The following is a 23,737-nucleotide window of genomic DNA, read 5'->3' on the forward strand; positions in this document are numbered from 1 at the left end:
CTCGCTTGTGCAACCAGTGTTGAAGCCTACGTTGCTATGCATAGGTACTTTTAATGAGCTAGCTAGATTAAAGTTAGCATGAGTCTGAGTAAATAAGCTGTTAATCATACCCCCACCTGTAGCGTAGATATACCCTAAGTGTGAGATATGAGTTTTGCCACTGACTTCAGTGGGAGGGAGAGAGAGACGAGTTAATGATTTTTCTTTTAATATTTGTTCAATTACTTTAATTTTGTTGTAAAGGGGTGACTTATCTGTAGTAAATGAGAGGCACTACTATGAATTAATGAAGAAAAAATACCCTGTAGAATGACAAAAAGAAGCATTTGCTGCTTTCAATCCATGCACATAAATCCAACAAATGAGAATTCTGCACTTGGATGAGGTCAATATCTAACTCATCTAACTTATTTTAAAGGCATAGAACACATATAAACATAGGGCCAAATTCTGCCCTTAAATATATCTGCACACCACCAACTCAATTAAAGGAAATTACATGCACATCTGAGGATATAATTTCAGAGAAATAACTGACAGAAAATTAGTTGCACTAATAACTCAATTGTTTGAATAATCACATACATTTCCCTGGAGGTTTATAACTTTGCATGGATAATACCAGATACCCTGAGAATTGAGTTTCAGAGCATAGTATTTGAAGTTACCTCTCAACTTTTGGTGTGAAGAGGAGGAGGAGGAGGAAGATGCACCACAACACACAGAGGGGGAAAAAGCAATTAAACAAATTAAAAGTTAGAATCCGATGATTTCTGCGGATTTAAAATGAATGGTAGAATAAAGACAGAAAAGCACTGTATTTAACTTAGGCAATATTTAATTTAATAAGTAAAAAAGATCCAAAGACTCCTTATTGAAATGACAAGGTGTAGTTGCTACCATTAGTTATTCAACTTATTTTTAAAAAAGTTTTAAAAAGTCTTATCTGCAAGCGTTCAATGCAGCCATTACAATTCTGAGTTTTCTTTTTCATTAATCAAAAGGTGCAGATTGTCACAGTCTGAATCAATGAAGATAAAAAATTTTATGATTTAATATATAACAAAAAATCTGCTTCCCTTTTGTTTTATTTCCTGTACTCCAGTATTAGTGTAGTTTACTGTCACAAAATGAAAAATCAAAAGAACTTATTTACTGTCATATTTTACTCAATATGCCTGTTTTACCAAACCTTTAAAGTTAATTATCAAATTTGATACTAGACAAAAATCACTGACTTTTCTCCAACACTACAAATCTACTTTATGGGACAGATGAAATGTGGTATTTATATAATGCAAAGCAAACAAAAAATCCTATCAAATACGGATGAAAAGTGAAAATTTACCATTCAGAAATGCAGTTCAATTTGCTGCCTTGCTGGATCGAGACCGAGGTGGTTGTAAGAGGTGTCGAGAACCCTCATATCCCAGGGAGTTGACGGTGGAATGCAAAGAGCATTTTGCAAGACAGGCATCTTAATTCCTCAACTCCAAAAATCAATTGTATTAATGGTATTTTTAAGCGGGGTAGTAAGCACTGACAAGCTAAGTCTCATAACTTTTCATATTTGATAGAAAGTTAAAAAGCCAGAGTGTAGGACAAAAAATTAGTCTCTGAATAAGAAACTCTGAATAAGATACACTATTGTATAAACAAATGTAATAACCTGCTTCTACAGTTTACACATTTCTCTGCAGTACTTTTAAAACCCACTCATTTGTAGTGACACTAATATAATATTGCCAAAAATAATAAAATGGCACTGGTATATGCCATATTCTGAATCTGTTCCCTAATTATGTAAAAAATGGAAAGAGAAACTATTCAGAATACACTAATTTCTTCTCTCTCTTCCTCCAGTCAGAATGAAATGTAATGTCATACTAGAACCAATAAGCGATTCAACCTGTCTCTTTCTTCCATTTTTCCAGAAAGTAGGTAATATAGATTAGTAGTAATCCTCTGGAATTACTTTCAAGTTTGTCCATATTTAGTTACCTGAACCTGAGTTTGAGAGAGCAACACCAACTTCTACTGTTCTAATAATGGACAAGTTTAGCTCTGAGTAAAGTCTTAAAGTCTCATCTATATTACCTACATAGAATAGTAAACACTAATTCAGATTTGTAAGTGATATTCAATGCTAGTTTTGTTTTCTCACAGTTTGTGCATACATTACAAAAACAAATGTGTGAAATTAGTTAGTGGGAGAAATGTAAGTTACAAGGTGAAGTTCTTTAGTGCACGAAGTACAGTTCTTTGGTGAGCATGGACACAATACACGGAATCTGCTTCTTTCCATGAAAACCTGGTTGGTTTGAATAAGAACTAAATTGTGCCACTTTGCGATTTACACGTGTTAGTATCTGCATAAGCTCAAGTTTCTTTGCATGTTGTTTCAGCATCAAACATAGTGACTGAATAAACCAGGAGCCTTCTGATGAGTTTCTCCAGGAGTAATAGCCTACAGAAGAATAAATTGTTAAGTAAAATACACTTAATTGGTCCAGGAAAAAATAGTTTGTTTGCAAGAGTAATTTTCTTGGGAACAATGAATCAAGAGTAATCAAGAGTTAAAATAATTAAAAAAAGGTTTTAAAATAAATGACTCTAGCTTGTTATTTAAATAAACACAATATACTTTCAATAGACAAGACCACTCCATCTCCAAAACACAACGCAGAGTTCAGATTGCCTAACCCTGACCTCTTTTACTAATCTAGACAAACCCTAGACAAAGGAAGAGTCAAAGCTGGGCAATCCATCTTTCACCACCCAGTGTTCTAAGTGCAGCAGCAATTTCTATTTAATTACACCATTGAAAGATACATATACATCAGGAAGAGAGGACAGTATAGACAGATTCAGGATCCAGTTACTCAGACCTCAGCATCACCGTCCTTGCCCTTCTCCAATCTATTGTATGCAGAAATAAAGCTAGTAATCTATTCCCTGCCATTGAAATTGTGGATGGCATCAGAGGAGTTCTAATACAATGTCTCATATGGACAATAGGAAGAATTAGATGACCTCCTCCCATTATGTTTGTATTAATCACTATTTCTGGGTTGTGCAGGAACTACAAGTGAGGGTGGAATCTATACATCAGAAGAAAACTTGATTGTCAGGTACTTCCAAAGGCATCCCAAATAGTAATATACTTTTGTATCTTGCCATAATTTATTTGCATAGATCTGATTAACAGGGCACACAGTACTACTGCAAATGAATGTTTGAGTCCGGAGGGTTTGACAGTGGAAAAAATACCTTAACATTCAATTTATTGTAGGAATAGGCATTTCACGCTCTATCTTCCTTGTGCATAAGCACAAGAAAGTGAAAAAAGAAAGGCAACGAGAATTGTTTTATGAAAGAATAAAAAAATGTATTCAACCACCTTCAAGTCAAGTTTAACATTAATACAGACAAACATCTATGTATTTTAGCAATGACGAATTTTGACATGAACCTCTCTTACCTGGAACAGTAGAATATGCATAGAGGAAGTCTGCTTCTACAGGCATCTTCTGACATGTATTTTCCTCTGAGCTACTGTCTGTTTCAACACCAGAATCTAATTCTGTCCCTCTACAAGCCTGGAGAGAAAGCAGGGGAAACAAATTGAAAAAACTGTAAAGGTCAGCAGTAATCACCACCACGGTGTCCACTGTTAATTCAAACTTTGACATCTCCTTGATGTGAAAAACAATTAAATGAACTATAAAAAGAATGAGATTCCTATACTTAAAATTTTTTAGTTCTGTTTGAATGCCAAGTACAGCAATCGGAGTTTATGTAATTGATTGCATCAGTTTGACTAAATGATGGGTTTATTAATTTAAAATTTTGGTTTTGCATATAAGAATCTATTGAAATTCTGACTGTTGTTTCAAAGATTTCTGGGTAGTCCTGTTAGAACGCATAACTTGACCTATTACAACATCTGCCTACCTACATAAAGCCAGACAGTGCCACCTTTACTCTGCAAGTGGTCCCTTTGAAATCAATATAAGCAGTATAAAATTCTGAGCTTTGCCTCATCATCTAATGGAAAACTTGCATTATTCAGGTATGTAGCAGCTCAGCTGTGCTTTACCTGAAAGAAGAAGAGTTTTGGCTTTCCCACAAGACTCTTACATCTGTCTCCTCTGAACAGGCCTGTTAATATTTTCAATTCAAAAGGACCATCTGTACCATAGATTAATCCATCTTCACCATGACTTAACACCACACAAACAAAACTACTTCGATTGCTGTGATCATCTTTAGCAACTAGAAAAAGATAAGAGAAATAATTGGTGTTTGAAACTTCTCATGTATTAGAAAAGTATGTTTATTATGATGTTAACAAGGACCTTATTTGGCAACACTGGGTTCAACAATCGCTTACACATACACGTACAGGCCAGCCATTGTGCCTCACCTGTGACAATGAGAAACCGCCCATGGCAAACATTAGGAGTAGACTATGTAGTTGGCTGTCTTGGGCATTTAATTTTTGGGAGCGGCTCTTCCATGGCTGTTCTCTACACTCCTAGCAGTCAAGACAGGTTCTGAGGATCTGCCCCTTTTAAGTCTCATGCATTGTTCAGAGCAGCAGTCGTATCTGGGGCAAGAAGCAACTAAAAAAATCAACAACGCAACCCAACCCAGTCGCCTCCACCTGCACCAGACGGGAGAACTTTGGGAGAGTGGGTGTTTGCCCCTTTACTGGTATCCTTCACCTCCTCTGCACTGCTGCATACTTGTGGAACAGAGTGCCAAAGCCTTTAGTGCTAACTCTACAATACCCTGAGTAAAAGGCTAGGTGAATCTCTATGTCCATTTAGTCCTCCACTGAGAGGGTCAACAAGGTTGAAAATTGATGACAGCTATGATGATGATGGTTTTGGTAATATAAACAATATATCCAATGAGATCTAGACAAAAAACAAACTTTCTACATGGTAATGTTGGATCACTACCAACCTGGATTATATTTGAACCAGGGACCCTGTAATAAGAGGGCAACTATCATATTATCAATCCCCCATAATCATTATTTACTACTTAACTTATATTTAGACCCCTATCTTCTCATCCAATTTTATCTTAGTGATATTTGATATTATAGAAATTTATATTCTTAAACAAGAAGTCAGCATTCTACAACAGTATCTCTTAGTTTCAACAACTCCTATTTCATCTGTGTTTGTGGCTTTTTATTTTCCCATCATTTACTAACACGAGTGTTTTAAGGCTCAGTTCTTGGCTCTTTTTACTATTGACAACACAGCAATTCTAGCTCATACTTAAGACATAACTTCTAGCTAAGCTCTTACCTATAGTACCCTATCTATATTTCTACGTTAATGACATCCAACTCTACATCTCCTTTAGTTAATTCTTTGATCACTAGCTCCCATCTATTGCAATTAATTCCTTTTATAATTTTTCTAATCATTCTACCTTGCAACATCGAGTGATCCAGAACGTTCCCCCCCAGAATATTCTTTTCCTTCAGAAAGAGGAACCTTGTTACAGGCTTTCTACCTTTGAATCCAATTCAAAATATCATTCCTGATTTTCAAAATTGTTCATAAACTGCTCTACCCTTCCTCTAACCTTGCATTTGCCTACTTCTCATCTCACTCTGCTCCTATGATGTTATTCATAGAATCACAGCAGTGTAGGACTGGAAAGGACCTTGATAGGTCATGTAGTCCAGTTCCCTGCATTCAAGGCAGGACTAAGTAATAACTAGACCATTCTTGACGTGTTTGTCTAACCTGTCCTTAAAAACCTCCAAAGACAGAGATTCCACAAGCTCCCTAGGCAAACTGTTCCAGTGCTTAACTACCCTGACAGTTAGGAAGTTTTTCCTAATGTCCAACCTAAACCTCTTTTGCTGCAATTTAAGCCCATTGCTTCTTGCCCTATCTTTAGAGGTTAGCTAGAACAATTTTTCACCCTCCTCCTTATAACAGCCTTTTATGTACTTGAAAACATATGTTCTCCCCCAGTCTTCTCTTCTCCAGACTAAACAAACCATTTTTTTTTCCAATCTTTTCTCACAGGTCATGTTTTCTAGACCTTTAATCATTTTTACTGGACTTTCTCCAATTTGTCCACATCCTTCCTGAAATATGATGCCCAGAACTGGACACAGTACTCCAGCTGAGGTCTTATCAGCATGGAGTAGAGTAGAAGAATTACTTCTCAGGTCTTGATTACAACACTCCTGCTAATACATCCCAGAATGATGTTTGCTTTATCTGCAACAGTGTTACGCTTTTGACTCAGATTTAGCTTGTGATCCACTATGACATCCATCTTCCATAGTACTCCTCCCTAGGCAGTCATTTCCCATTTTGTATATGTGCAACTGATTGGTCCTTCCTAAGTAGAATTCCATCCTATTTACTTCAGATCATTTCTCCAATTTGTCCATATCATTTCGAATTTTAATCCTATCCTCCGAAGCACTTGCAACTCTCCCCCAGCTTGGTATTGTCCACAAACTTTATAAGTGTACTCTTTATGCCATTATCTAAATCACAGATGAAAACGCTGAACAGAACCAGACCCAGGACCGACCCCTGCGGGACCCCACTTGACATGTCTTCCCAGCTTGACTCTATTGTTCTCCTTCCCAGGATTTTACAGATTAGGTGGGGGAGTTGGTAGCTCACTTTTACTGCATCATTATGTAGATTTCTCTCTCTCTAGCATGGTTGAGGGGGACCATGTACTGTAATCAAAATGACAAAATGAGAGAGACTGTATTCTCAGGTCTGGACTTAGTTTTTCCTGGTACTGTTCTCCCAGAGATCGAGCAAATGTTAGGGACAAGGGCAGACCTTGCTAAGATGCCACAATAACCTGTGATAGGTGATGTGCACAGAAGTAAAGGCAGATGAGGGTAGCTGCCTTGTAGCAGAAATGTAAGAAAAAAAAACCCCTCAAACATATGCCTTTGTTTCACTGTGAATGTAACAGGAAGGAGGTATTAGGAAACGTGAAAAGAAAAAGTTTAGTTAAACACAGTGGCATTTAAGCAGAGCAACTAGTTTAGAAATAGACAGTAAAGCAGACCTCTACACAAAGACACTTTATACTCTAAAATAGATTTTTTAAAAAAATCCTTCATTCTCTTTCCAAACTAGGAATTGTGACAGAAAAGTAACATGTAAATGATCTCAGTTAGTTCTGAACACCTACCTGGAGGTAAAAGAGTTCAGATTCTGAGGACAGCAGCAAAAATTGCACATAGGGCTCAGTCCTGCAAGGTGCTGAACATGGGGCTAATCCCACAAAGCACTGAAGCATGTCAGTAGCCATACGTAGCCAATGAACTACTCACATGCTTAAAGTGAATCATGTGCTTTGCTGGATCATCCCAGAGGGCTCAGCAGCTTACAGGATCAAGCCCAGAGAACCTGTTTTGTTTTTGTCTTTTAGCATCCACAATTTCCCACTTGTAAGTAGTACTGACCACTTACTCTTATCTAAAATTTTAAAGTATATAATTTTAGACTATAGATACATTTTAATAATACAGACCCAGATTATTACTACCTACCATTTTGCAAGATGTCAAACATTTGCTTCCCTGTACGATCATTGTGAAGGTTGACTTTATATCCCAAACTCATAAAAGTATCTCTGATGTGTGCAGCATCTGCATCAGTACCAGATCGGAATGACATTCCTTTGTATTTGAAAAGAAGAATCACTTTAACTTGATTCAAAAAACACAGTATAGCTGATTTCAGGTGTCAGAGCCAAATTCTGCTCAGTTATACCAGGACAAGTCTAGACCAACTCCACTGAAGCAAATACTCCAGAGTTACACCAGTGAAGCAGAGCAGAATTTGACTCTACGCATTTATCACAAATAAAGCAAAAAGATTTTTCATTTCAAAATGAAAATTTTGAAAAAAAAACAGCAAACCAAAAAACCCTCACCAACAACAGTCTATGGGCCTAAGCAATCACATTAATCTCTCTAAAACTACAAAAAATAAAAAAAGATATTGGCTGTTAAAATCAGCTTGATAAGTATGATTTCCTACACTTGTAATTTCCCCCCACAAAGAGATATTTGGAAGTAGCTACCATGAGAATTTACACATATTTAAACCATTACATTTTTACATTAAAAACATCAGTCATTTGGTTGCATAGTTAACTTTGAAGAAGATTACATTTTACCAATTTCTCTGAATTAAGAAGAGCTTTAAAAACAAAATAGAAATATGAACAGTTACCAGTGGCTGGCAGGAAGTTCTTATTATTTATTATTATACATATCCCAATTTCTGGATAATCCATTTTGTAACTCTCATCTGGCTGTATTCCAGAGTCCATGGATTTGCTAACAGGCAGGCTCTTTCTGTATGGAAACCAGATAATATAACAGATGAGTTTACAAAAAAACAACCATTCTTAACAAGAGCAAACTTCCAAAACTGATTTATAAGCTTAGTCTTTTTCTAATTTTTCTCCATATTTTTTTGGAAAGGTTCTTTTGCAACTAGTGAAAGTGATGATAATTTTCACTACTTGCTCTTTAAATATTGTAAGTACTTCTATGAGATCAAATCAACCCCTTGATTTTTAAGTCACTAGGGCTCCATATGGGTGCTGGAGCAACAGCTAGCAGGATTACTTCGCATAGCAAGGCTCCAAACTGTGAAACTGACGGCATACAGTTCTGTCAAACTGAAATTAAATGAAAAAAAAAATCTATTTTTAATCTCGCATTTGCAGTAATCTAATATGCAACTTGTACCAATCTTAAGTAAATATATTTAGACAGAAGTATGTCTAAACTGATAGTACCCCGCAAAGGGGAATATAAAAACCTAAATTACCAAAACAGATGGCCAAAACAAGAAGCACATCAACCAAAAATTGTATCCTTCATACTGTATCCTTTCGTCCTCAGACATATAACACAACTCCTACTTACATCAATAGACAACAGTTGTGTGTGTATCTGAGGGCAGAATTGGTGCTAAGAGTTTAAACTTAAAATTCAATTCCATCAAAAAGCTACATTAACAGAAAGTTAAGATTGCACATGTTAAGTGCCCAAGAGCTAGGAAATGACAAAGTTAAAACTTTGCGTGTAACCTTAATTCTTTTCCTATGTGCACATTAATTGCAGTACAATCCATTACTCTCATCCTGCTTAAATTTTACTCATACAAATACTCACAGTGATGTCACTAATCATAACCTGAAGTTAGCACATATGTAAACGATTGCAAGAGTGGAGTCTATATGATCACATCACATTCTATTTTTCAAATATTATTATAAACAAGTTTTTTAAACCCAACAACAATAGGTATGTATGTGCAGCAGCTTGCAGTTCTGAGTAGCATATGTATACCAGATAGAGACCATGAAAGTAATTTATATTACTGCTCAGCGGACATACAAAATCCACAGAGCCCCAGGCAAAGATTAATGTGGAACATTTATCAAGTGTCTGCACTCTTTACAAGCTACACAAAAGTGTTCACAAAAACTGATGCGAGTCCTGTGCAAAGTTATTCTCAATAGTGAAACTGTTATACGCCTTCTGGATAAAGCTATCAAAGCACCAAGCCCATACAGCTTCACACACACAACTTTGCTTGCTGAGAATCCCTTGCTTTACTCATTGTCTCCCTCCACTAAACATTTCAATTAAGGTAGCCTCACCTTCATTGTACATATTACAACATTAGTGTCATTGCACTTTAACCGTACTCTGCCTATGCAGAACTTGATTTTCAAAAGCTTGTAAGGCTGCCAAATCCAAATCAATGTTAACTGGAACATTAAAAGGAACTATTGGTCAGCTCTTAGGGCGACACAGACTCTCCAGCCTATGTTTTTTATTCTTTAATTCCTTGCGTATTATAAATAGTCTACTGCAAAACTATATATATATTCATTCAGTTTTGCAGTAGACTAAGTTACATTGGGTGTGAATCTGATTTTTTAAAAGTTATTTACTAACATTGCAATATTGATGAACTAATCTTTGTGATATTTATTCAGTTTGTGTTATCTGCAGTTTCGCCATGCAATTTCATTAGAGGGCTCCTTCTCAGGACATTAAATATTAAATGTATTAAAGAAAACTAGAAACACCACACTCACCCTTGGGAACCAAAGAGAGATTTTGCATCTGCCTCATCGTGACCTGATTGCAGTCCATCTTTAACATCCGCCATTGTTGTTCTTATTTGTTAACTTGAAAACATAAGAAAATAGAAAAGTAAGACACAAATTCCTTTTATTCACAGTTTAACTACAACTGTTTCCTGTTGCTGTGCTAGTGTGAGGAAGTTCAGAGGGACCTAATAAAATTAGGCAATTGGGTAGCATGATAGATAAAATCCAATGTTTACATATTCAAAAGAAGGAATTTGGGTGGAAAGAATCTGGATTCTATAGAAACTGTACCCACTATTAACTGTACCCACTCATTGTGAATGGTTTAATGAAAACCACCAACTCAAAAAAGCAATTAAAATATTAGGCTGTAGAAACAGATGGACAGAAAAAAAAATCTGAAAAATAATATAATGCTGTTATATAAATTCATGTTATTACTGCACTTTGAAGTTCCAATCACCTCATCTCAAAAGAGACACAAGGGAAACAAAAGAGATCCAGAGACAGGCAATACAAATGATTTGAGACTTCCATAGGAGACAGATACTAGATTGTAAGTTCTTTGAGAGAAGGACCATGTTTTCCTATGGGTTCATATGGGTTCAGCACTTAGCACAACCGGGTCTCATCCTAGTGAGCGTATGGGTGCTACTGTAACAAATAATTTTTAAAAAAAGATTAAACAACAGAATAGTATAGAGAGCATATATTGGGTGTTCCTATTTATCTTCCATCATAACACAGGAAAAGGAACTTATAAGGAAATTGAGAGGCAACAAGTTTAAAACCAATTAAATGTATATATATATATATTTTTAAAAACACACAATGCAATTGTTTCTGTGGAACAATTGTCACAAGTTATCAAGTCCAAGATTTAACAGCATTCAAAAAAGGGTTAGATATTTATACAGAGAGCAAGAAAATTTATCGTTACACGTTAGAGATGACAAAGCAGTGAGAGCGATAAACCCTCATGCTTCACGGACTAAGCCAGCTATGAAATGACAAGAGTTTGAAAGAAACTTCCTTGATGAGCTAGTTATTCCGTATTTGTCCATTGCAAGGATTGTTGCATCACCTTCTGAAGTATGTGATAGAACGGATCTATATAAAATTTTAAATAACCAAAGATCTCAAGTTGCAAGTGTTGCTGATCAGACAAGATGAAGAAAAATAGTATTCTCTGCTTTGGTTAAGCGTGGAGCTGGCAATGCAAGTTTGATCCTTTCACAGCCATATTGTTGTTTTATTCATTTCCCCCTTTGCTCTAGCCAATGTGTGTCTTAATATATTGTGAATATCCTCAGAACCATGTGAGTCCATCTTCTGTGGATGCAATTACTAATGCATCAAAAGTGTTAACATCATTACATGCACCTCTATTTTTAAAGAAAAAAGTCTGTTATTTTTCAGTGGCTTCAAAAGATGTCCCATGTATATTCCGGGTACATTTTCTATATCAATTGGGGCTCTAATGTAATTAAGACAACTCCTTGACCACTAAATGTTTCCAGACTATTTTTACAGACCTGAAAGCTAGGATCCTGGAAATCAGCAGAAGATTAGATTCCCTGGATGTGAACCTGCAAGGGGACCAAATATGGCATAATCCTACCCTAAATTTTAGCAGTTGCCTTCAGGACAATCAAATGTAGGGGGAAATGTGTCTGCTCTGCTAAACTTGCCTGCTCAGCACTATGAGCACATACTGTAGCACTGGACAAGGAGCATCAATTAAATTGCTTAAGTCTTTTTCTTTTTTTTTTTTTTAATCCCAAAGAGAAGAATATAGAGAAAAAAAGAAAAGAAGATGGTGGTCTGAGAATAGAAATATTGTGGAAAGAGACAGATACAGATAGAGAGGAGGTGGTCTAATAGCAGCACATGTTCACATAAAACCATATTTAGTTCTTTATGTTAGGACAACACGGGCCGGGTGACTTTGTAGACAATGTACTAAGCCCCAGGAACAAGGCCCTAGCAAACTCTGGCCAACTGATAAGGCTGCATTAAAAGATTAAGGAGCCAAATGCAGGGCTTACCTTTATTCAGTGCCTTTTTCGAGTGGAGGGTGGGGAATTAGGGGACTGCAGAACCTCCAGAAAGAACAGGAGCATACACAAAAAGGAGTAGATTCAAGGAAAGAGGAGAAAAAAGATGCACACAACAAGAAAGGGGTAGAAAAGAGACAGAAAATGGCAAAGAAATTGCTAGTAGACTGAAACAAAAAAAAGAATACAAATCTTTCACTATTGTGCATATTTTTCCATTTCATAATTCTTAGTTTGGCTACAGATCAGGAGTCTTTAAAAGATGAAACTGCAGAAATATTTTAAAATGAGGTGTATTATTTATTGCCCTCAACACTATAATATCTAAGCACCTATTGAATTGGTGTTTCTAATCCGTGCAAGCTCTGCTCCTAAGTAGCTTGCTGGAATCAGAAACTCTCTCAGGGCTTGTCTACACTACCAAGTTTTGTTGACAAAACTTATGTCAACACCTAAAAGTTGACAAAAGAAAAATTGCCAAATGGTGTTCACACTTGCTTCCTCTGTCGACAGATCATTTCCACACTGGGGACACCATAATTGACAGGGTGAGCGATGCACCATGGATATGCATTCCACAGTGCAGTGTTGTGGGAAGGAAGAGCTGGTTGCTGCATGCATACTAATACAATTAACAGAGTAACAATGAATACTCCAGATGGGAAAAATAAGTGGGGCCTTCAGCACATAATGACCTTAAATTAACTCTTCCTCCCCACAGCTTCACGGTGACTGAAGTCAGAGATGTTTGGTCTGCGCCAGTGATTCTAAATTACGTTTTTTTGTGACATCACAATTACTGTGAGAGCCCACTTGACTTGGGACAACAGGGCCTCTAGTAAGTGGTACTTTTGAATTATAACACGATTCAGTGCTTATAAAAATATTTTAAACAATATAAAAACACTTGGAAAAACCATGCTACAAAATATAAAAATGCCACTTACTACACCCCCTTTGGCCAATTCCACGGCTCAGCATGGTTCCAGTGGCAGCTACAATTTCCAGTCAGATGCATTCTATGGCATCTGAGTGGAGATGGCCTGTGCACCTTTTGGAAGCTGAAGTGCCGGGAAAGAAAGTTAGGGTAAGATCAGTTGTGTTGAATGTCCTATTTACCTTTGCTATTTGAGCATTAAGTAACTACAGATTCATTTATATCATTTTCAAAATGAGACCTGTAGTTCACCTTTAATGTTTATGGAATTTTGAGTCTCTTAATGAAGCAAGTTAGCTACACTTCTTAAAAAAAAAAAAACAGACACAGAGACCCATCAGCAGACATCTGTTTTTTTGCTGTGCACTCAGACACACGCTGTCAGTAACAATTTTTCTCTATTCCACAGCACCGATGCCAACACTACATAATAGCAATGCTCTTCGGAGGGCAATGCTCGTTCTTGCTGACTTAGAGTACTAAGAATTACCTCACCTTAGTTAGCTAATGCAGTGATGTAATTTTCTGTCAAGGAAAATGCACATTTATCCAGGGAGGATGATCTCATGCTACAGGGGACAAAAAAGCACCTTTGAGCGAACATGTTTAGAATTAATTATAATTGTTCTGCTCTTTGAATTTTTTTTCCTGAGTCTTAAAATATCAGTTATGTGCACGCAGTCAGATAATAGGAACTTTAAACAGCAAAGGAAACTTAAAAAAACCTGACATGATTACTAGCAGAATGCTGATCCTTTTTCCTTAGCTTTTGGGACATTTGATTTACCCTTTAGGATCATTTGATTTGTTTTATTAAAAATATTCAATGATCAAATGGATAAAAAGATACTTTTTCTAGAGCTTCCTAAGGACGTAAGGGGCAAAGAGAGAATCTGTTGAAACAGGTCCTGAAATTAGAGCTGCTGGCAAACTACAACAAATGACTGCAGCAACAGTCTCCCTGTACAATATATTATTCAAAGTTTTTTTTAAAAAATGAGCAGAGCTGTTCTAAGTTATCCCTTTTGCTGGGACAATGATCAACTAATCAAATAATTTCTTGACCATAGTCAAATGATTTAGAGCAACTGCAATCCCTAACTCCATCTGAACCTAAGGAGATTAAACTCACTCAGGCAATGCTTCACTGTATGGCATTCATGTTTTAAGTCAATGCAAATAACCAAAGATTTTTTTTTGTACTATATGTCTGAATTGTGAAACATACAAGGGAAATTAATGATAGAGAATCAGAGTGTAAACAACATTAAAGTTTCTTTGACTTGGAAGCAAATAACTGAACCATCTTTGGTTTCTCCACACCCCTGAAATATGCAAACCATAAGGGACAAAGACAGCACATGTTCAATATATGCCAGCTATGTTATGAAGCTCTGCTCAGAGTAAAATAAATGTCTCAAAACAAATGTCAGTGTCTTTTTTTTTCTTTTTTATAATTACTCTGACTTCCTCCCACAGTTGACTATTTCCGGTGTTCCACTATAATCATGTAAAGTGGGAAATTGTAAACTATGTGAACAAATAGACTATATGCATACAGGAAATACTGGCATGAACAATACAGCTCTCTAAAATGAATAGCTAGTACAGGGGAAGGCCACCTATGGCACAGGTGCCGAAGGCGGCACGCGAGCTGATTTTCAGTGGCACTCACAATGCCCAGGTCCTGACCACCGGTCCGGGGTGCTCTGCATTTTAATTTAATTTTAAATGAAGTTTCTTAAACATTTTAAAAACCTTAGTTACTTTACATACAACAATAGTTTAGTTATATATTATAGACTTAGAGAAAGAGATCTTCTAAAAACCTTAAAATGTATTACCAGCACACGAAACCTTGAATTAGAGTGAATAAATGAAGACTCAGCACACTACTTCTGAAAGGTTGCCGACCTCTGAGCTAGTATATGAGGAAAAAAAACTCAAACCAAACCAAAACCAGAATATTTGTCTTTTAAAACCTCAAATTACAAATATTTAAACTACTGATTTAAATTCTGTATATGAAATTATACCAGTACCAAATATTGCACTTTTTGGTAACCATTATGCTACTGAAACCTTGGTTTGTGGTTACTACTGGCTAGGTGAGTTGCTCACCTAACAAGAGACCACAAGCCACAAAGCACATGATCAGAAAAATGTCATGCAAGCCATATTCTAGCATAGCATCCATTAGCATCAAGGACAACTTTAAAGTGAAAAGATTAACATCACAATGTGTATAAATACTGTAAAATGGTTACTAAAATAGTTCTACTCCAATAATTTTGAAAGACTGCAGTGCTGGCCCACTGTTGGGGGACAAGAAGTGAAAAGGAAAGTGCTTTGCAACAGCCACTTCCACACAATTATAGCAGTGTGAAAAGTTCTAATAAGATTTTCATCCTGTCGTCTACGGATGGAAAGACAACAATAAATGACACTGGTCCTTGATAGTCACTACTGATAATACATATACCACCTGGAAAGAAGTATCTTTTCTGACCTCCCAATCTCCTAAAGCAGAATTTTTAAAGTATCTCATTGTATGAATGATCAAGGAAAAGCTTCACAAACTGTTGGTGTTCACAGAACACAGCTGGTGAATAGTTGCGTTGGATGTCAGTTAAATAAAAAGCAAAATGATGCAATATAGTTAATAAAAATGGGGGAGGGATAGCCCACTGGTTTGAGCATTGGCCTGCTAAACCCAGGGTTGTGAGTTCAATCCTTGAGGGGGCCATTTAGGGATCTGTGGCAAAAATCAGTCTAGGGATTGGTTCTAATTTGAGCAGGGGGTTGGACTAGATGACCATCTGAGGTCTCTCCCAACCCTGATATTCTATGAATAAATATTATATGATATTTCAAAATTCAGCAAGTCTCTTCAATACTGCATTTGAAACTGCCTATTAACTTATTGAAATGATCAGAACAGTAACAAATTTTCTTCTTCTCAAATTTCCTTCCTCTGTCCCCTAAAATAAAAAATCCTTAACCCAATAATTTTGAGGAAAAAAAAAACACCACAATTTGCAGAATTCTGCAGAAGCTATATTTTCCAGGAGCAGCTGAAGTATGATGAAGATATATTTGTATTTACTGCACAGGGGCTCCATTTTCAGAATGCTTTGAACCACAAAGATTTTTTTGGAATAATAGCAACTTGCTACTGAACAATGGGCAAGTCTACAAGAAGAGAGATTTAAGGTGGAAGAAGTTAATACAGACTGACAGGAAATTTCTTTCAATAAAACTAATCTAAGATGATTTTTATTTGTAAATTGATACTCGGAAAATGTGCTCAGACAAAATACAGGCAATACTCCACAAATATTGAAGGATTGGACAGAGTTCAGAGAAGAGCTACAAGAATGATTTGAGGGCTGGAAAACATGCTTTACAATGAGAGACTTAAGGTAAATAGTTTCAGATCCTTATCAGAGTGTGTGTAGAGGTAACTTGATCACACACAAAAACAGAGGATATCCAATACTGGAGGGCTCTTTAACCTAGCAGACAGTGCTGTAACAATGTTCAATGGCTGAAAGCTGAAGCTGGAAAAATTCAAAGTGGAAATTAGGTGCAATTTTTAACAGTGTAGTTAATCACTGGAACATCTTAACCTATGGAAATGGCAGATTTGCTATCACTTAAAAACATCTTTAAATCTAGACTGGATATCTTTCTAAAAGATGTGCTTTAGTTCAAACATGAGTTCTCAGGCTCAAAGCAGAAATTTTGAGGTTAAATTCAATGGTCTGTAGAAAGTTAGACTAGATTACCATAATGGTGCTTTTCCCTACTGTCCAGAAAAGGGGCAAGACACACCCAATACTCCATCCCCACTAGATTCACATGGGGTAAACGCCACAAATGCAAATTACAGCTTTCCTTGTTTGCATTGGTGCAGATATTTCGGCGACTGGCAATCAGTTGCTGGAAACAGGATAAATTCTCAGTGTAGACATGGCCCAGCTATTCACTCCTGACCATTTTAGCAAAAACATCCTGCTACACTGGGGCTGTGGATGGAGCTTAAAGTACCACCAACTTTCCCCTCTTACACCAATATGACCCCTAGCTTAAACAAAGCTGATTCCGTTTAAAATACATCAACTATATAAAGCAATCAAAAGTCCTATGGCACCTTATAAACTAACAGACGTATTGCTGCATAAGCTTTCGTGGGCGAATACTTACTTCATCAGATGAATGTAGTGGAAATTTCCAGAGACAGGTATAAATATGCAGGCAAACAAATCAATCTAGAGATAATGAGGTTAGTTCAATCAGGGAGGATGAAGCCCTCTTCTAGCAGCTGAGGTGTGAAAATCAATGGAGGAGAAATTGCTTTTGTAGTTGGCTAGCCATCCACAGTCTTCGTTTAATTCTGAGTTGATGATGTCAAATTTGCAAATGAACTGAAGCTCAGCAATTTCTCTTTGAAGTCTGGTCCAGAAGTTTTCCTGCTGCAGGATGGCTACCTTTAAATCTGCTAGTGTGTGTCCAGAGAGGTTGAAGTGTTCTCCTACAGGTTTTTGTATACTGCCATTCCGAATATCTGACTTGTGTCCATTTATGCTTTTATGTAGGGATTGTCTAGTTTGGCCAATGTACATAGCAGAGGGGCATTGCTGGCACATGATGGTGTATATTACATTGGTGGACGAGCAGGTGAATGAACCAGTGTTGTGGCTGATCTGGTTAGGTCCTGTGATGGTGTTGCTGGTGTAGATATGTGGGCAGAGTTGGCATCAAGGTTTGTTGCATGGATTGGTTCCTGAGTTAGAGTTACTATGGTGCGGTGAGAATATGCTTAAGGTTGGTGGGTTGTCAGTGGATGAGGACTGGACTGCCTCCCAAGGCCTCTGAAAGCAAGGGATCATTGTCCAGGATGGGTTGTAGATCATTGATGATGCACTGGAGAGGTTTTAGCTGAGGAGTGTAGGTGATGGCCAGTGGAGTTCTGTTGGTTTCTTTCTTGGGCTTGTCTTGCAGCAGGAGGCTTCTGGGTACATGCCTGACTCTGCTGATTTGCTTCCTTATTTCCTCATGCGGGTATCCTAGTTTTGAGAGTGCTTGGTGAAGATCTTGTAGGTGCTGGTGTCTGTCTGAGGAGTTGGAGCAAATGCGGTTGTACCTCAGCACTTGGCTGTAGAGGACGGATCATGTGGTATGTCCAGGATGGAAGCTGGAGGCACGAAGGTAGGCATAGTGGTCGCTGGGTTTTCGGCACAGAGTGGTGTTAATGTGACCATCACTTATGTGTACCATGGTGTCTAGGAAGTGGATCTCCCGTGTAGATTGGTCCAGGCTAAGGTTGATGGTGGGGTGGAAGCTGTTGAAATCATGGTGGAATTCTTCCAGAGTCTCCTTCCCATGGATCCAGATGATGAAGATGTCATCAATGTAGCGTAGGTAGAAAAGAGGTGTGAGTGGATGAGAGCTGAGAAAGTGTTGTTCCAGGTCTGCCATAAAAATGTTGGCATATTGTGGGGCCATGCAGGTGCCCATAGCTGTGTCGCTGGTCTGGAGGTATATATTGTCACCAAATTTGAAATAATTGTCCGTGAGGATACAGTCACAAAGCTCAGCAACCAGTTGTGCTGTGGCATCATCAGGGATACTGTTCCTGATGGGTTGTATTCCATCTGTGTGTGGGATGTTTGTGTAGAGAGCCTCTACATCCATGGTGGCTAGGATGATGTTTTCTGGAAGGTCACCAATGCATTGCAGTTTTCTCAGGAAATCAGTGATGTCATGGAGATAGCTGGGAGTGCTGGTGGCGTAGGGTCTGAGTAGAGAGTCCACATATCCAGACAGTCCTTCAGTGAGAGTGCCAATTCCAGAGATGATGGGGTGTCTGGGATTTCCAGGTTTGTGGATCTTGGGTAACAGATAGAATAACCCCGGTCGGGGCTCTAAGGGTATGCCGATTTGTTCTTGTGTTAGCGTAGGGAGTGTCCTGAGTAGATGGTGCAGTTTCGTAGTGTATTCCTCCGTGGGATCTGAGGAAAGGGGCCTGTAGAATTTGGTATTAGAGAGTTGTCTGGCTGCCTCCTTTTGGTAGTCAGACCTGCTCATGACAACAGCACCTCCTTTATCAGCCTCTTTGATTATAATGTCAGGGTTGTTTCTGAGGCTGTGGATGGCATGTGTTCTGTACGACTGTTATATAGTGTTCCACTATATAGTATCTTACTGATGTCATCACCATATCATATTTTTTGCTGCTGCTGCTGCTTAGGGAGCACACAACATTTAACACAGTGGCTACATTACATTAGTTTTTTGAGAACTCAATGCAAATTTTTTAAAACTATCTATTGAGATTACAATATTAAGGTAGGGGACATTTGGTTGTTAGGTTACTTCATAGAGCAGGGGTAGTAAACAGGCAGACCGTGGGTCATATCCAGACTGCAAGATACTTTTGGACAGACCCCAGAATCTTTTAATTTACTTATTATCATTATTGTTGTTATTTTTGCTAGTCTGGATTTTCCAGCAAGAAATTTGGACCTTGACAAAAAAATAATTGACCATCCCCGCCATAGAATCTCCTCTGTAATTTCTATATAGCAAGATAGCTCAAGGCTTATTTCTATTCTACAGGGAGTCCTTGGACTTATGACACCCGACTTACATCAGATGCCACTTACAAGACTTTTCAACTGACTGCCAGTTTCGCCCTTATTACGCTCAATTTGCATAAAGTTCGCTTGAAATATTTCCTGGTTGCTTTATGCTGGTATGGAGCTGGAAAGGGTTGCTTCTGATTGGCTTCAAAGCAGCAGGGTAGTTTGTTGCTGGGTACGGTTGCCAATTCTTTTTGATTGGCTCCTGACCCTGGGCTCAGCCAATCAGAAAGCTTGAACAATGATTGGCTGAGGCTCAGCATGTGTCCCATTCTCCCTGGCTTTCTGAGCTTGGGAGGCTGACATTCTGAGCAGCACATGTGAGTGTATATGTTTATTTGAATGCTGTTTACAAAATACAGTGTACAGTAAATACATTGTTTCAGAGTAGCAGCTGTGTTAGTCTGTATCTGCAAAAAGAACAGGAGTACTTGTGGCACCTTAGAGACTAACAAATTTATTTCAGCATGAGCTTTCATGAACTACAGCTCACTTCTTCGGATGCACAGAATGGAACACACAGACAGGAGATATTTGGTATGCATACTTTCACCTTTTCATGTTCTCTGTATGTACAAATATCTCCTGTCTGTGTGTTCCATTCTATGCATCCGAAGAAGTGAGCTGTAGTTTACAAAAGCTCATGCTGAATAAAATTTGTTAGTCTCTAAGGTGCCACAAGTACTCCTGTTTTTTTAGTAAATACATTGATGTTGCAACATTAGTAATCTATAATTAATTTAGTACAAAAATCTGGGTTATTGTGGAGAAAATAGTGTATCAAGCCTCAGTTCAGGAACGAATCCCCCCTTCATACCATTGATTCCTATGGGAAAAGCAGTTTCAACTTACAACGTTTTGACTTACAATTTGTTCCTCAACATTGCGTTGTGTTATAAGTCCGAGAACTTCCTGTATACAGGTTCTTATACTGAACTCATCAATGTAGTTTCTAAGCCCACTCCAGTAGTTCATTACGCAGTGTGTAGTTTATTCTCTCTTTCATCTTCTTCCCAAAGGGAGAATTGGGAGTACTCTGTAGTATTTTGTTTTGGTTTGTTTTAAATGCACATGTGGCTATGAATTTATGTTAGCAAAGAGTTGAAGAAATATGCCTTGCAGTTGGAGCAGAAGGCGATAAGGTTTGTGATGGTCCTTAGTTTCAGTGGGAGTTTATTTTACAATCTCAACTGGCCCCTGAGAAAGTCCTGTATACTACACAGAAGAGTTTTAACTTTATGGTAGAAAGTCCCACGGTGCCTGAAGAAGTGACAAAGACCTGTATAGCTGTATATAACTCATTGTTGGCCGCCTCCTAACCAACTAGAGATGGTAAAAAGTCACTGATGGATACTGCTATGTGAGAATTTAGCATCAGCAAGGAATCCAGGAGCACTCCTAAACTACAGACGGAACTGACCAATTGTGGATGTGTACCTTCAACCAAAGGAGATGGCATCACGGTTGCACAATTTTCAAAATTCCTTTCTTTGCTCAGATTCAGTTTTAAATCAGATGTTCTTCACCCATGAGCTGATCTCTTCCAACCACTGGGCTCTATTGGTAGTAGTTTATGGTGATGTGTAGTGACAGATAGGTAAAGTTTTGTGCCCTGTAGATGGATCTTTGTTCTGTTGCAGAGGCTTACTAAAGCCAATGGAATATTGGCACTTGGGTCCAATTGTATACTGTAAGGTTATAACTTCAGTCAATCAATCACAAAGAGTCAGTGACAGAGCAGATACTAACCCTTTTCCTTCTAAAGTGCTAATCTTGCACTCAGATACATGTGGGCAGACCTATCTACATGGCTGCCTGTGTGGATCTGATTGCAGAATAGGCCTTAGACAATACAGCTCCAATGCCCCAACACTGTGCTCTGGAGAAACAAGTTGAGGAGGTACCATTTTTCAGGTAAGACTTAAAACTGATGTGCGGAGCTGACCAGCAGTGGTAACTGAAGATTCTCTAATAAACAACTTGGGTAAATGCCACTGCCAGTTTTCTGTCCTACACTTAACTCTTTGGGGAATTCTGTGCCACTGCACATGCACAAAATTTATGTCCCCCGCAGACTGCTTTGCTTCCCTGCAGAAAAATGACTTTCTGACAGGGAAACAAAGGGAAGCCACAAGCGTGGTCATGCAACCCTCCCCAGCAGTATGTTTTGGGTGCCCAAGGCAGCTGGCGGACAGGTAAATCACTGGGGAGCAAAAGGCAAAACTTGGGAAGACCCAGCTGGTGGCTCCTACCTTGCACCAGGCTCAGCTGCTAGTCCTGGCTGGGCTGGGGAGGACGGGACTTCCTCTTGCCCCTGCACAGCATCTAGGGCCTGTCAGACCCACCCTCAGATTTCTCCCCAAGCTGCAGGAAGCTCTGCAAACCCCTGCACTCCCCAACAGTTCCTGCAACCATTGCTCCTCAGCTGCAGGTACAGGGAGCTTTTCCCCATCCACCCAACCCCCATGCATATAGACCCTCTCATACTCAGACCCTTCAGCTGACACCTCCTCCCCCTCCTCCCCATTCCCCAGGCACCTGGCCCACCCCAACGAGCCATCCACACCCAGATCTCCACCCCCTCTGAGCCAGAACCAGCTGCACCTGGATCCCAACCCCACTGAGCTCCACACCTCTAGCATCTGAACCCCTCACTGAGCCCCCAACACCCAGATAGCCATGCTGAACTCTATCCCCCCAATATTCCCCCACCACTGAGCCCAACCACCTTCACCTGGACCCCCTACAGAGTCCCATTACTGTTACACCTAGAACCCCACAACAAGCCCCTGTGCACCCAGATCCCCAGAGCTACCCACACCCAGATCCCTCTCAACCTACACCTGAATTTTAAAATATCATGCACAGAATTTTAATATTTTTGACACCGAATGCCCTCAGGCATATATACTCCAATTTCGTATTACTATATGCTGACAGTGAGAGGAGCTGAAAGATTAGACTGCGAGTTTAATTAATTACTATTACTATTTCCATACAAAACCTTAAAGTAAATTAAATTAGATTTCTTTCAACATTCTCTCACAGCACCGTGTAAGAACATGAGAGTCAGAAACAAACTCTAGGAAACTGAAAATGGTTAGTCTATTCTAGCTGTGCATGCAGGAGGGAAAAGAAAGCATCTTGCATTGCATTACAAGAAAGCATCTTGCATTGCAGTAAAAAAAATCGTATTCATTAATTCATATTGCATCTATATTTTAACTTTTAATAGTACTTTACTTTCATATTTTGACACTGTAAGGCATTATGGGTACGGGCTTGTCTAGACGAGTTAAGCGAACCCGGACAAAGGCTCTTACGGGCTGGGGCTGGAATAAGAGCGCCTTATACAGAAATAACTACCGACAACACGTAATTATTCCGGAAGAGCTATGGGGGACGTGACAACAAGCGCAGCCCCGGAACCCTGTTAACCCCACCCTGCCGCTCCGCAGAAGTGGCTGCATGTCGGCGGCGGGTGCCAGGCTCGCAGCGCCTGTCGGCTCGGGAAGGGCGAGGGGGGAAGGTGCCTCGGGCAGTAACCTCGGATTGTCTGTTGCTTCCACGCCAGGCAGCGAGAACGAGCCAAGCCCCCTTTCCTGAGCGTCCCGCGGCAACCCGGGCTCGGAGCGAGCCCCGCTGCTCCGCTCAGAGCCCGGCCCGGGAGCAGGGCAGCCGGAGCCACCCGGGCTCTTTGTTCGCCCGAAGGCAGCGAGGCTGGGACCTGCCCGGGCTAAGCGGGGGGACAGCGCCACCCTGCGAGCAGCCAGGCTCCGGCAACCCCCCATACCCTGCGGGGACCCCACGTCTCGACCGCTGCTCCCACCACGCCCCGGTACCTGCAGGGCGCTCCCCGTCCAGCACAGCCGCCGCCTCCCGCTCGCCGTTCTAGCGGGCTAGAGGAGACTGCGCATGCGCGCCGGACTGGATGTCCGTTGGAC

General features: G+C 39.2%; 1 protein-coding gene across 2 annotated transcripts; it reads right to left on the minus strand.

Moving 5' to 3' along the window:
* Positions 1–820: 820 nt before the first annotated feature.
* On the minus strand, positions 821–23,670 carry CASP3 (caspase 3). 2 transcript variants are annotated; one of them, XM_050945400.1, is made up of 8 exons: positions 23,636–23,668; positions 13,645–13,718; positions 10,141–10,233; positions 8,253–8,377; positions 7,565–7,693; positions 4,100–4,275; positions 3,482–3,599; positions 821–2,467 (listed from the first exon to the last, which is right to left on the minus strand). In XM_050945400.1, exons 3-8 carry the CDS (start codon positions 10,212–10,214, stop codon positions 2,241–2,243), a joined length of 849 nt encoding a protein of 282 aa, XP_050801357.1. In that variant the 5' UTR covers positions 10,215–10,233; positions 13,645–13,718; positions 23,636–23,668; the 3' UTR covers positions 821–2,240. The 2 variants fall into 2 exon arrangements, with proteins under 2 accessions (XP_050801357.1, XP_050801358.1); XM_050945401.1 differs by lacking the exon at positions 13,645–13,718 and having other exon boundaries at positions 23,636–23,670.
* Between the last annotated feature and the right edge of the window lie 67 nt (positions 23,671–23,737).

Source organism: Gopherus flavomarginatus, chromosome 3 (assembly GCF_025201925.1).
Source record: "Gopherus flavomarginatus isolate rGopFla2 chromosome 3, rGopFla2.mat.asm, whole genome shotgun sequence".
Lineage (NCBI taxonomy): Eukaryota > Metazoa > Chordata > Testudines > Testudinidae > Gopherus > Gopherus flavomarginatus.